The sequence below is a fragment of the Drosophila arizonae genome, chromosome X, assembly GCF_054131065.1.
Source record: "Drosophila arizonae isolate 15081-1271.41 chromosome X, UAZ_ARI_1.0, whole genome shotgun sequence".
NCBI classification, from domain to species: Eukaryota; Metazoa; Arthropoda; class Insecta; order Diptera; family Drosophilidae; genus Drosophila; species Drosophila arizonae.
Window position 1 is genome coordinate 35,795,308 of NC_142927.1, and position 14,721 is coordinate 35,810,028.

At 45.5% G+C, this 14,721-nt stretch overlaps 1 protein-coding gene across 1 annotated transcript; it reads right to left on the reverse strand.

Moving 5' to 3' along the window:
- Positions 1-6,297: 6,297 nt before the first annotated feature.
- Positions 6,298-7,875, reverse strand: LOC149268280 (uncharacterized). The gene is made up of 2 exons (XM_089474605.1): positions 6,572-7,875; positions 6,298-6,309 (listed from the first exon to the last, which is right to left on the reverse strand). Exons 1-2 carry the CDS (start codon positions 7,628-7,630, stop codon positions 6,298-6,300), a joined length of 1,071 nt encoding a protein of 356 aa, XP_089330731.1. The 5' UTR covers positions 7,631-7,875.
- Between the last annotated feature and the right edge of the window lie 6,846 nt (positions 7,876-14,721).

Below are 14,721 nucleotides of genomic sequence, written 5' to 3' on the forward strand. Positions count from 1 at the left end.
GCGTCGATTTCAGAAGATATAAGAGCTTGAGACTTCAAATTTTTTTGAAAATGTCCGTAATTACAGCGCGCATATCAAGTTTATCATTAAAAATCGATAACTCATCCCGATCTTTTTTATCGATAAAAAACCTTATCGAAAACCAGTTATAAAATTATATCCTCTACACCTTTATTGCTAGAGTCTCCAAATTTGTAATGTATGCTTATATGCAATTTATACAATTTCGGTTTTTGTTAAAATCACCCCCCACCTCTAAATTCACCCCCTTTCCCTCACTTTTGTAAAAAGCGTATTTAAAATACTAGAGACTTGTGCTTTGGCAATTACAAGCATATTCATGTTATAATCATAATCTGAAAGTTTCATGAAGATCGTACGTCCATAAAAAAAGTTATTAAGCAATTAAGTTCTCATAGTAAGCGCTCACTGCAGCCCATGCGTGTTTATGCGTGGGTGCTTGTGTGTGTATGTGTTTGTGTATGTGTGTGTTTTTTTTTTTTTTTTTTTTTTTTTTATATTCATTTATTGACAAAATTATACAAGTTGCAAGTTGCGTGGTGGCTAGGATAGCGCGCGGTGCTTGCGGGACGGCCGTAAAGCATTGCTTCGCAAGCACTATGCGCTACCTTAGCCTGGGACAGCTCGTCTTCTCGATCGCTCGACTCTGCGGAGCTCCATCATCACCGTGGCCGCGAAGGTGCTTGTTAGTTCCCAAGCTTTCTCCGATTCCAGCATGGCGTTGACTAAGTTGTCCGCTCTGATGGAGCGGCCCACTGCCTCTTCCAGACGACGCCTCTCCTCCAGGAACCGTCCACATTCGAAAAGAATGTGGTTGGCGTCTTCCACATGCCCTCGCTCGCACCAGGGGCACTCGTCAGATTCCTCGTGGCCAAAGCGCTTCAAATAGCTCCGAAAGCATCCATGACCCGAGAGGATCTGCGTAAGGTAGAAGTTAACCTCGCCATGTTTGCGGTTAACCCATGGTTCAAGCTCCGGGATGAGCTTGTGCGTCCACCGCCCTTTAGCTGAGCTATTCCACCTTCTTTGCCATCGTGCGATGCTGTTTTCTCTGACAGCGTTGAGTCGCGTAGGCCCGTGCGAATTCCGCTCCACGGCTTCGGCGACCAAATACTCCAGTGGCACCATACCGGCTATGACGAGCGCCGCGTCATCGGAGATAGTCCTGAAAGCGCAGCTGACTCTGATTGCGCTCAGCCTGTAGATCGCGCAAATGCCTCGGCTGTAGCTCGGCGTTGCCATCGCTCTTGCCCATATTGGCGCAGCATAGAGGATGACAGACCTAATGACGCTCATTAGGAGGAGACGTCGTTGCTGTTTAGGTCCCCGCGTGTTAAGCATGATTCTCGAGAGAGCTCTACAAGAATCAGCTGCCTTTTTATGCACATATTCTAAGTGCTCGCGGAAAGTTAATCTTGTGTCTATCATGACACCAAGATATTTTATCGCCCTCTTTGACGCAATGGTGACGCTGCCGATCTTTATATTGGCAGTTTCCACTCTTTTGCGACTGCTGACTAGTACAACTTCGGTCTTGTGTGCCGCAAGCTCGAGCCCAGCTCCTGTCAACCAGCTTCGTATGCGATTGATACTTTCGCTGCACATATCCTCTGTATCTTTGAGCTCCTTTCCTATGGCTACGACAGCTACATCATCAGCAAAGCCAATGGTGTGCGCGCCTGCTGGTAGTTCCAAGCGCAGTACGCCGTCGTACATGATGTTCCATAGGAAAGGCCCCAGCACTGAGCCTTGGGGTACTCCAGCTGACACTGTATGAGTTTGGGGACCCTCACTCGTGTTGTATACCAGTGTTCTTCCTCTGAAGTAGCTCTTTATTATCTCTCTTAGATATTTAGGGATATTATATTGTGACAGCGCATTCAGTATCATATTCCAACTAGCTGTGTTGAAGCCATTCCTTACATCCAGGGTCGCGATGATACAGTATTCCTTCGTCCCGTGCCTCCATCTGGTGCCTTGAATAGCGGAAGTGGCCAGACCAACAACTTTGTTAAGCGCGTCCGTTGTTGACCGGGCCTTCCGGAATCCAAATTGGTTTGGTGACAGGCCACCGGCGCTTGCAATCGCAGTCTCCAGCCTAGAGCAGATCAGTTTCTCAAACACCTTTCCCATGGTGTCTAAGAGACAGATCGGTCTGTACGAAGATGGCTCATCTGGTGGTTTGCCAGCCTTGGGTAGCAATACCAGATTCTGGGCTTTCCATTTTGCCGGGAACGTCTCTTGGATCAGGCATTCGTTAAATAATTCGGCGAACGTACTTGGGTGCAAGGCGAGGACTAGCTTTAGCGCACGATTTGGGATCCCGTCCGGCCCTGGAGCTGAGTTGGTTCTAAGACCTCGGAGAACTACTGATATTTCTTCCTCTGTAACTAAAACAATTTCAGTGCTCGTTGAGCCCTGATCAGCAGACTCGGACTCAGGGGCGTGAATGGAGCTTAAACTGTCTGGAAAGAGTGTTTCCACAATCGATTTAAGCTCCAGACGATCCGTAGGCTGCACCTGTCTACCTGCGTATAGTCTTTTAACTACTATCTTATATGCCCTGCCCCAAGGGTCATATTCGGCTGAGTCGCACAACTGTAAAAAACATTCTCTTTTGCTTGCCCGAATGGCCTTCTTCAGCTGTCTTCTAGCTGCCTGGTAAGCTAACTGTTTCTCAAAAAACGTTGACCTACCGCGAGCCCGTTGGTAGCTTCTTCTCGCCTGGATGCATTTGCGACGAATGTCACCTATTTGCGTATTCCACCAATACGTAGGATCATGTTGTCGCGTGAACTGCTTGCGACGTAACATGCTGCTATTGCAGGCACACTGTATTTGGGCTACCATTTGGCATGCTCTGGCCTCAGCATTACCAATTGTACCTAGAGACTGAATGGCCTCTGAAAAGACCGCGGGATCAAAAGTATCTAGCCGATACGACTCCCTCCACAATGTTGACGCCCTGGCAGGTGGCTCACCTATTGTGAACAGAAGTGCCGTATGATCGCTGCCTGTATAGCTATCGCAATGGCTCCATGTTGCTCCCCGAAAGAGGGATGAACTGACAAAAGTAATGTCGATAACAGACCCGTATCCCGCCCGACTGAAGGTGTACTCATGGCCAGTGTTGAGCAGTGCAACATCTAGTGTCGCGAAGATCTCCAGTAGGATACGACCTCTGGCATTTGTTGTTGGGCTACCCCATTCTAGCGCCCAGGAGTTAAAATCTCCAGCTATAATGGCCTTCCGACCCCTGGCATCCTCGGCAAGCTCGTCGAGCACCGTCGTGAATTCACTGAGCTGCATGCTGGGGGCCAGATAGCAACTGTAAAGCCACAAGCTACCATATCGGCCACGTACGAACCCATTGAATGACTTAACATTCGAAAGTACGTTCGTTGAGTTGCCGCATACCCACAACGCGGCTTTGCCATTAACGTCTGTTGACCATGTCCTAGGGCAGCTGGTTCTACAGTGGTGAGGCTCACTGAGAAAAGCTACATCTATACATTTTTCCCTAATGGTCTGCTCTAGAAGATCTTGGGCAGCAACACAATGATTTAAGTTAAGCTGCAAAAACCTTAACATTTCATTTTACGAGCAGCTTCACGGTAAGATGGGCACTTGAAGCTGCCTGCTGAATGGTCCGTCTGCTTTTCACCTTTCCGGATGCAGAGGCTACATTTTGGTGGCTTGGTGCATGCTTTGGCACTGTGACCCATCTCTCCACACCTGAAACAGGCGCCCTTTAAGTCACAGTCGCTGCCGCAGTTTGCTGCCATATGACCGTAATCGAGGCACTTGAAACAGCGTTTAGGCTGCTCCACGGCTCGGATACGGCAAACTACCCATCCTATTCTAAATTTGGACAGCTCGAGCAGAGTTTTAGCTTTCCCAATTGGAAGAGCAACCGTAGCTCTTTGCTGTCCACCGAAAGCTGGCCGAAGCGATTTGATAGCCTCAATGGGGAGTGAGCTATCCTTCAACTCCACCCTAACTGCCTCCAAGATCTCCTCTTTGGTCGCTAACTCATCTAGATCGCGAATCTCAACTTGCGCCGATTCGGTAAGTGTTTTAACTACCGCTCGGTCTCCCAAGGCCTTGCCTACAGCTTCGTGCAGAGCCTCAGCGCTATGCTCCGGCTTCCTACTCAGTTGCAGTAAAAGGTCCCCCTTAGCTGTCTTCCTAATGCCTTGAACGTCGCTGCTCAGATGCTTCAAATTTGGGTCGTTTTTAACTACACGAAGCATGTCCGCATAGCTGCAACCCCCTACGCCTGAAATCGCAATCGCGTCAGTCCTGGGACGTTTTTGCATAGGCTTTCGTCCTTTGACGACTGTCCAGCTGCTCTGGTTTGTCTGTCGGGCGGCCTGGTTTGAAGTTTCACATTCAGCTGTAGCCCGTAGAGCCATTGGTTCTTTTGGGTTCGCTGCACTTCTATTGGTCCTCGGCTTTTTTGAGGGAGTTTTCCTCTGTTCGGAGGCAACTTCCCTCGACCGCTTGGGAGTATTGCTACCTACTGTAGCACTAATGCTCGCTGCCTTAAAGTTTTCGCCTACTTTTTTGAGTGGCGTGGTCTGCACCTCACAGTTTTTAACCGAACGGTTGCAGAACGCTTCGGCCGTCTTGTGAAGGCTGACCAGCCTAGCCAGCTCCTCTCTCATTAAGGCATTTATATGCCGCTGACCCCCAAATAAGGCAGACAAACCCTCTAGTGTAGCTCCTATTTGAGCTAACGCTTCTTTTAGTGACTTGGGTGCCTGGCACTCAGCCACTGGAGCCTGGATAGAAGTCGACGGCTGCGCCAACACCCTCTGTTGTTGCTGCGGCGATCGCTGCAACGAGGAACGACGCGCAAAAGCTTGCAGCTCGTCCTCCATCATGGCATCCATTTCTGCTCCGACTACCACGGCGTGAAGCCTGTAGTGGGCAATGGCTACTACTATAATCTGAGTTTACAACCCGCAGTAACTTAAACTCAACTTGACTACAGCGAGAGCCCGAAAGTATGCACTACTTTTAATAACTGCTACTTCACTCCAGCAGCTAGGTTGCTGTCTTTGCTAAGGCTTAGCAACTCACCAACGTTAGTGAGCAGCTGATTGCCCGATGCAATTTCCAGCACTACTAACAGCTGTTAGAGTGAATGCACCTGATTTTTATACCCTGAACCCATTGAAAATGGGAAATCAGGGTATAATGGTTTTGTGAAAAAGTATGTAACGGGCAGAAGGAGGCGTGGCAGACCCCACAAAGTATATATATTCTTGATCAGCGTGACGAGCTGAGTCGATATAGCCCTGTCCGTCTGTCCGTCCGTCCGTCCGTCCGTCCGTCCGTCCGTCCGTCCGTCCGTATGAGTGCGTCGATCTCAGAAGTTATAAGAGCTAGAGAGCTGAAATTTGGCATGCATACTCGTGAGTACCATACGCAGTACGAGTTTTCTTTATTTTTTCGATAAATCGTTCGATAACTTTTTTATCGAGAATAATCGAAAAATTGATTTTGTTTTTTTGGCCTAATTTGAACATTTTTAGACCTGGAGTCTTCAAATTTGCGTTGTATATAAAGTTAATTGGTACAAAGATTTTGTAATTTACAGATTTTGGATACCACGCCCCCTTCTCCACCAATTTGTAAAAAACGCATTTCAAGTACTAGAGACTTGGGCTTTGGAATGTACACACATATTCACCATATGATTACACCCTAAAAGTTTCATTAAGATCATATGTTTACAAAAGAAATTATTCGACAAATAAATTCTCATAATATTGCCCACACTGCAGCGCAGCCCAAGCGCAGTCGCTGCTTACTGCGCAGTTAGCAGAGCGCAGGCTTATGCGTGCGTGTGGAAGCATGTGTATGTATGTGTGCATAAAAGAAGTGCAGAATGATTTGAATATCAGCTTGGAGGGTTCAGGGTATCTCCTAGTCGAGCAGTCTCGACTGGAGCTTTCTTACTTGTTTGTATTTCTTTTCTTTCTTCCGTATTTAGATGTCCCAGTCGTAAATTTTCGAACGTCGTGTCTGTCTGTTCTAATGTACTTATATTTTCATATACGTACGGATTATTGATAAAATAGCTTTCTTTTTGGTTAAGTGTTATTATCTTTCGTTCTAAATTGATAAAAGTGTTCAAATAGTTTGATAGATCTATACCTATTATGAAATTATATTTTCTGCCTTTCAATGGTGCTACCTTCCATCTGATTCTAGCATTTCTAGGTAAATTAAACTCCCTTGGGGCTGTGGTATGTATCTCATAGTTAATTACTTCTCTGCCTGTTATGGTGCTATATGGTATGGGGTCGTTAAGTTTTATTCGTTTGAAAGAATCAAGGTGTTCGTTTGCTAGACTTAAAGTTGCTCCTGTATCTATCAAAGCTAAGTAAGCCCTATTGTCTATTGTTATTTTTATTATTGGTAAGTGTTCCGAGGCTGCTTCATAAAAAAAAATTGCATGGTTCACTTCTGCTTCACCATTGTGAGGTCTGTTTTGTTCGTAGTCATCGTTCGAGTATTGGTTTTGTTCGTAGTTAGAAACAGTTCGTCCGTATTGATTGTCTTCGAATCTGTTGTTATGTGCTTCTACGTTGTCTATTTCCATTGGTACTACCTCATTTGATCTGAAATTTCTACTCTGTCCGGAACCTGATCTTTGCGTTTGTTGATTATTATTGCCTTGATAGTAATTGTTAGTCTGTCTACTTTGTCCTGATTGATTTCCCTTGAAAGGATTTTGCTGCCTTGGTGTCTCTTGATATCTCTGAGGCCTATTGTTTTGATTAAACTGGTTCTGTTGACCGTAATTATTATTTTGTGGCGGAACATTATTCCTATTGTAGTTATAGTTATTATTTGCTTGGTTCTGATTGCGTCTACCTGATTGATTATTTTCGATTGGAGTCTGATTCACTCGGTTTTTCCTATATTGATACCTGATACAGCTATTTTCAAACCTCCTGCTTGTCATAATTCTCATGATGTTCCCTAATTCTTTTTCTTCATAGATTTTGTCTAATAAGGTACCCTGTGTCATCTTCTTTGCGGTATTTACTAAAAGACTTTCTACATTGCTTAAATCTATAAAATTATCATGCTTATGATATACAATTAATTCATCTGTCTTATATTTAACATTTTGTAGCTCGATGGCCAGCTCGCTCACCGTATTCACTTTCAAATGACAGATCCGTTGGTAGATCTGGTGCGGCTCCGTGTCTGGTCTGTAGCGTAGCTTTAGCGTTGATTTTATCATTTCCCAATCGTCCGGGGCTGGTATGTTGATGACGACATCCTTCGCTTGTCCTTGTATTGTCTTGTAATATATCGATCTGGTCGGTTCTTTCTTAAGTTCAGGGTCAACTATACTCCCTAGCAAGTGTTCCACACTGCTGAAGAAGGAGTTAATAGTTATGTCCCCAGTGCCGGTAAACGTCGCCAGATGGTTGATGTTTTTGAACAGCCTTTCTTTCTGCGCTGTGTTTCCATTGTTAGCCTGGAGCTGTACATATGCCTGTTGTAACTGCTTCAGCTGGCGTTCCCTGATGGCCAGTTGTTCCAATAACTCTGCCTGAGGAGTTTGGGCGTTGTTCGTTGCCATTCTTGCCTCGTCGTATCTCTGAGCCCTCTGTAGTTTCCTCAATGCCAGGTTGGAAATTGTTTATAATGGCACTGCCAACTTATTTGTAGTTGGATTTTTGTGTATCTGCACTGATTTTTAGTTTACAGTAACGCTTGCCCACTTATTTGTAGTTGGGTTGGCACTGATCTGGAGTTATTCACAGTAACACTTGCCCACTTATTTGTAGTTGGGTTTGCACTGCACTGATTTAAAAAAAAAATGATTTTCCGTCGGCCGATAAATATATATATATGTATATATTTATGTTATTATATTTATCAGCTTTATTTTTACCGTTTAAGTTTATTTATTTATTTTTTTTCTTCGGTTCGATTGTTTATCACTGAATCCTTTTTGACGAAAAAGGATCCTACCGGCTGCGCCAATTAAGTAAACTGCAAAGTGGTTTGCTAAAAAAAATAATAACTTCACGGCACGACGTGTATTCTTCAGTGGTCAGAATCAACTCACTCGTTTATTCGAAATGTACTCAATATAAATGTTACATAAAGTGCTTAGTCTACATAAATGTGTCTTACAATATATGTTGTGTCGGCATTACATGAAATTGGGGCATTGCAGTTTTGGTTGCGACACCGGATACTTAGTGTGCAAAATAAAGAGATTAATAAGCTCTGTCGCAACCTAGTTTACTTTAACATTTATAGAGTTCAATAACTCTTGTATCTGCTGACTTAATGAATTTAGCTGAATGTGTAACTTGCAAAATAAAGAGGTTGATAAACTCTGTCGCAACATAATTTACTTAACATTTATAGAGTTCAATAACTCTTGTACCTGCTGACTTATTGAATTTAGTTGAATGATTGAGTTTGCGTTCTGTTCTGGAAGTGGAGTGGGTTTGTTCGTAACTTGCGCGCTGTAATTACGCACACACACACACACACACACACACACACACACACACACACACACACACGCACACACGCAAGCACGCACGCACTCACAGGCATACATACACACACATACACACATACACACACACACACACACACACACACACAAACAATTACATACATATACACACACAAGCATAAACACGCATGGGCAGCAGTGAGCGCTTACTATGAGAACTTAATTGCTTAATAACTTTTTTTGTGGACGTACGATCTTCATGAAACATTCAGATTATAATTATAACATGTGTGTGTGTGTGTGTTTTTTTTTTTTATATTCATTTATTGACAAAATTATATATAACAAATTGCAAGTTGCGTGGTGGCTAGGATAGCGCGCGGTGCTTGCGGGACGGCCGTAAAGCATTGCATCGCAAGCACTATGCGCTACCTTAGCCTGGGACAGCTCGTCTTCTCGATCGCTCGACTCTGCGGAGCTCCATCATCACCGTGGCCGCGAAGGTGCTTGTTAGTTCCCAAGCTTCCTCCGATTCCAGCATGGCGTTGACTAAGTTGTCCGCTCTGATGGAGCGGCCCACTGCCTCTTCCAGACGACGCCTCTCCTCCAGGAACCGTCCACATTCGAAAAGAATGTGGTTGGCGTCTTCCACATGCCCTCGCTCGCACCAGGGGCACTCGTCAGATTCCTCGTGGCCAAAGCGCTTCAAATAGCTTCGAAAGCATCCATGTCCCGAGAGGATCTGCGTAAGGTAGAAGTTTACCTCGCCGTGTTTGCGGTTGACCCATGGTTCAAGATCCGGGATGAGCTTGTGCGTCCACCGCCCTTTAGCTGAGCCATTCCACTTTCTTTGCCATCGTGCAATGCTGTTTGCCCTGATAGCGTTGTGATAGCGTTATATTGGCAGCGTTATATTGGCAGTTTCCACTCTTTTGCGACTGCTGACTAGGACAACTTCAGTTTTGTGTGCCGCTGCACATATCCTCTGTATCTTTGAGCTCCTTTCCTATGGCTACGACAGCTACATCATCAGCAAAGCCAATGGTGTGCGCACCTGCTAGTAGTTCCAAGCGCAGTACGCCGTCGTACATGATATTCCATAGGAGAGGCCCCAGCACAGAGCCTTGGGGTACTCCAGCTGACACTGTATGAGTTTGGGGACCAACACTCGTGTTGTATACCAGTGTTCTTCCACTGAATTAGCTCTTTATTATCTCTCTTAGATATTTAGGGATATTATATTGTGACAGCGCATTCAGTATCATATCCCAACTAGCTGTGTTGAAGGCATTCCTTACATCCAGGGTCGCAATAATGCAGTATTGCTTCGTCCCATGCTTCCATCTTGTGCCATGGATGGCGGAAGTGGCCAGACCAACAACTTTGTGTAGCGCATCCGTTGTTGACCGGGCCTTCCGGAATCCAAATTGATTTGGTGACAGGCCTCCGGTGCTAGTAATCGCAGTCTCCAGTCTAGAGCAGATCAATTTCTCAAACACCTTTCCCATGGTGTCTAAGAGACAGATCGGTCTGTATGAAGATGGCTCATCTGTTGGTTTGCCAGCCTTGGGTAGCAACACCAGGTTCTGGGCTTTCCATTTTACCGGGAACGTCTCATGAATTAGACATTCGCTGAATAATTCAGCGAACGTACTAGGGTGCAAGGCGAGGGCTAGCTTTAGTGAACGATTTGGGATCCCGTCCGGCCCTGGAGCAGTGTTGGTTCTAAAACCCCGGAGAGTTACTATGATTTCTTCCTCTGTGACTAAAACCATTTCAGTGTGTGTTGAGCCCTGATCAGCAGACTCGGACCCAGGGGCGTGAATGGAGCTTAAACTTTCTGGAAAGAGCGTTTCCACAATCGATTTAAACTAAAGACGATCCGTAGGCTGCACCTGTCGACCTGCGTATAGTCTTTTAACTACTATCTTATATGCCCCAAGGGTCATATTCGGCTGAGTCGCACAACGGGAAAAAACATTCTCTTTTGCTTGCACGAATGGCCCTCTTCAGCTGTCTTCTAGCTGTCTGGTAAGCTAATTGTTTCTCAAAAAACGTAGACCTACCGCGAGCCCGTTGGTAGCTTCTTCTCGCCTGGATGCATTTGCGACGAATGTCACCTATTTGCGTATTCCACCAATACGTAGGCTCATGTTGTCGCGTGAACTGCTTGCGACGTAACATGCTGCTATTGCAGGCACACTGTATTTGGGCTACCATTTGGCATGCTCTGGCCTCAGCATTACCAATTGTACCCAGAGACTGAATGGCCTCTGAAAAGACCGCGGGGTCAAAAGTATCTAGCCGATACGACTCCCTCCACAAGGTTGACGCCCTGGCAGGTGGCTATTGTGAATAGAAGTGCCGTATGATCGCTGCCCGTATAGCTATCGCAATGGCTCCATGTTGCTCCCCGAAAGAGGGATGAAGTGACAAAAGTAATGTCGATAACAGACCCGTATCCCGCCCGACTGAAGGTGTACTCATGGCCAGTGTTGAGCAGTGCAACATCTAGTGTCGCGAAGATCTCCAGTAGGATACGACCTCTGACATTTGTTGTGGGGCTACCCCATTCTAGCGCCCAGGTGTTAAAATCTCCAGCTATAATGGCCTTCCGACCCCTAGCATCCTCGGCAAGCTCGTCGAGCACCGTCGTGAATTCACTGAGCTGCATGCTGGGGGCCAGATAGCAACTGTAAAGCCATAAGCTACCATATCGGCCATGTACGAACCCATTGAATGATTTAACATTCGAAAGTACGTTCGTTGAGTTGCCGCATACCCACAACGCAGCTTTGCCATTAACGTCTGTTGACCATGTCCTAGGGCAGCTGGTTCTACAGTGGTGAGGCTCACTGAGAAAAGCTACATCTATACATTTTTCCCTAATGGTCTGCTCTAGAAGATCTTGGGCAGCAACACAATGGTTTAAGTTAAGCTGCAAAAACCTTAACATTTCATTTTACGAGCAGCTTCACGGTAAGATGGGCACTTGAAGCTGCCTGCTGAATGGTCCGTCTGCTTTTCACCTTTCCGGATGCAGAGGCTACATTTTGGTGGCTCGGTGCATGCTTTTGCACCGTGACCCAGCTCTCCACACTTGAAACAGGCGCCCTTTAGGTCACAGTCGCTGCGACAGTTTGCTGCCATATGACCGTAATCGAGGCACTTGAAACAGCGTTTAGGCTGTTCCACGGCTCGGATACGGCATACTACCCATCCTATTCTAATTTTGGACAGCTCGAGCAGAGTTTTAGCTATCCCAATTGGAAGAGCAACCGTAGCTCTTTTCTGTCCACCAAAAGCTGGCCGAAGCGATTTAATAGCTTCAATAGGGAGCGAGCTATCCTTCAACTCCACCCTAATTGCCTCCAAGATCTCCTCTTTGGTCGCTAACTCATCTAGATCGCGAATCTCAACTTGAGCCGATTCGGTAAGTGTTTTAACTACCGCTCGGTCTCCCAAGGCCTTGCCTACAGCTTCGTGCAGAGCCTCAGCGCTATGCTCCGGCTTCCTACTAAGTTGCAACAAGAGGTCCTCCTTAGCTGTCTTCCTAATACCTTGGACGTCGCCGCTCAGATGCTTTAAATTTGGGTCGCTCTTCACTACGCGAAGCATGTCCGCATAGCTGCAACCACCTACACCTGAAACCGCGATGGCGTCACTTCTGGAACGTTTTTGCAGCGGCTTGAGTCCCTTAACAACCGTCCAGCTGCTCGAACTCGTCTGTCGACCTGCCTGGTTGGTATTATCGGCTGCTGCCCGTAGAGCCATTGGCTCTATTGGGTTTGCTGCGCTTTTATTGTGCCTCGGCTTTTTCGAGGGAGTTTTTCTCTACTCAGTGGCAACTTCCCTCGACCGCTTTGGCATATTACTACCTGCTGTAGCACTAACACTCGCTGTTTTAGCCTTCTCAGCTACTTTCTTGACCAGCGTGGTCTGCACCTCGCAGTCTTTGACCGGTCGGTTGCAGAACGCTTCGGCCGTCTTGTGGAGACTAGACTGACCAGCCTAGCCAGCTTCTCTCTCATTAGTGTATTTATATGCCGCTGCCCCCCAAGTAGGGCAGACAAACCCTCTAGCGTAACTACTATTTGAGCTAACGCTTCTTTTAAAGGCTTGGGTGCCTGGCACTCAACCGCTGGAGACTGATTGCAAGTCAACGGCTGCGGCAACGCCCTCTGTTGTTGCTGCGGCGATCGCTGCAACGAGGAACGACGCGCGAAAGCTTGCAGCTCCTCCTCCATCATGGCCTCCATATTGCTCCGACTACCACGGCGTGAAGCCTGTAGTGGGCACTGCCTACTAATATAATTTGAGTTTAGAGACCGCAGTAACTTAAACTCAACTTAACTACAGCGAGAGCCCGAAAGTATGCACTGCTTTTAATACCTGCTACCTCACACCAGCAGCTAAGTTGCTGTCTTTTCTGGGACCACTGACCAAACAACACATAGACTTACATGTCTAGAGCAACGTTTTTCCACGCCGCAAAATCTGTGTAGCAGGTCCCGGCCAACTTCGTATTCGCTCGGCTTGGTATTGGCTGGCTCGGGTAATGAAAGATAGCACGACGAAATCAGTGCGCTATAAGCACGCAAACGAGATGGTCATGCATGCGCTTTGCGTTTTTTGTCTTACTCTCTCTCTCTCTCTCTCTCTCTGTCTCTCTCTCTCTCTCTCTCTGTGGGCTCTCAAATCATGAAGCTCAGCAGCGCACAAAAATTGAAATTTCTTCGCGACGGTCCCAGCTCTTTCCTTTTGAGTAAAGAGTATACCGACATCTTAAAATCGTTTGCGACATTCATGCAAACAAAATGTTAGCGTTTCGATATATATTTATGAGAAGGGTATGAATGCGTTGAGGCGCATAAAGAATATGATCTCGCGACGGGCATGCACACACACACTTGTAGTCCCTTGCCACATGTATGAGCATTTGTGACCTGCGTGCGTTACGCTAGCTGCTTGTAGCAATTTTAAAGCCCAGCATTTGCATTTGGTCGGTTTTGTACATGTATCATTTGATTGTTTGTGTGTTCACATGGGATGCGATGCTCACAATTATGGAATAGCACTTGTAGAAGCATTTGTATGCCTGTGTCCCTTTACATGTGCGTGTGTGTATGTGCATAGGTGTATGCAGGGGACATGAACATTGGCGTGTGCCTACCTCAACTTAGAATTGGTTGACCAATTTAGGGTTCGCATTGCAGAATCGCGTTTCTATTTAAGTACCTTTCAATTTGTATCAATGATCGTGTGCTTGCCTACCGAAGTCATCAATTCATAAAAACAATTGTTTTAAATAGGAATTTGTTTAATATTATTTGATTAATTTAATAAATATAAAACATAAAATTAAATATATGTATATGTATTAACAATAAATAAACAATAAACAAATCAATAACAACAAGTAAGAAAGCTCTAGTCGAGACTGCTCGACTACGAGATCCCCTGAACCCTTGGAGCAATAGATATTTTAATAATTTTTCGCGTCTTTCAGCTTACACAAGAAACACGCACACACACACACACAGGCACGTACGCACACACAGGCACACATACACACACACGCATGCAGCCACACATACACACACACACGCATACACACACACATACTCACACACATACACAAACACATACACACACAAGCACCCACGCATAAACACGCATGGGCTGCAGTGTGCGCTTACTATGAGAACTTAATTGTTTATGGACGTACGATCTTCATGAAACTTTCAGATTATGATTATAACATGAATATGCATGTAATTGCCAAAGCACAAGTCTCTAGTATTTGAAATACGCTTTTTACAAAAGTGGTGGTGAGGGGGTGAATTTAGAGGTGGGGGGTAAATTTTAACAAAAACCGAAATTGTATAAATTGCATGTAAGCATACATTAAAAATTTGGAGACTCTAGCAATAAAGGTGTAGAAGATATAATTTTATAACTGGTTTTCGATAAGGTTTTTTATCGATAAAAAAGATCGGGATGAGTTATCGATTTTTAATGATAAACTTGATATGCGCGCTGTAATTACGGACATTTTCAAAAAAATTTGAAGTCTCAAGCTCTTATATCTTCTGAAATCGACGCGTTCATACATACGGACAGACGTCCACACAAAAAAGTTATTAAACAATTAAGTTCTCATAGTAAGCGCGCACTGCAGCCCATGCGTGTTT

Coding starts and splice junctions, on each gene's coding strand:
- LOC149268280 (XM_089474605.1), bottom strand. CDS start 7,630: ATGGCAACGAACAACGCCCAAACTCCTCAGGCAGAGTTATTGGAACAA.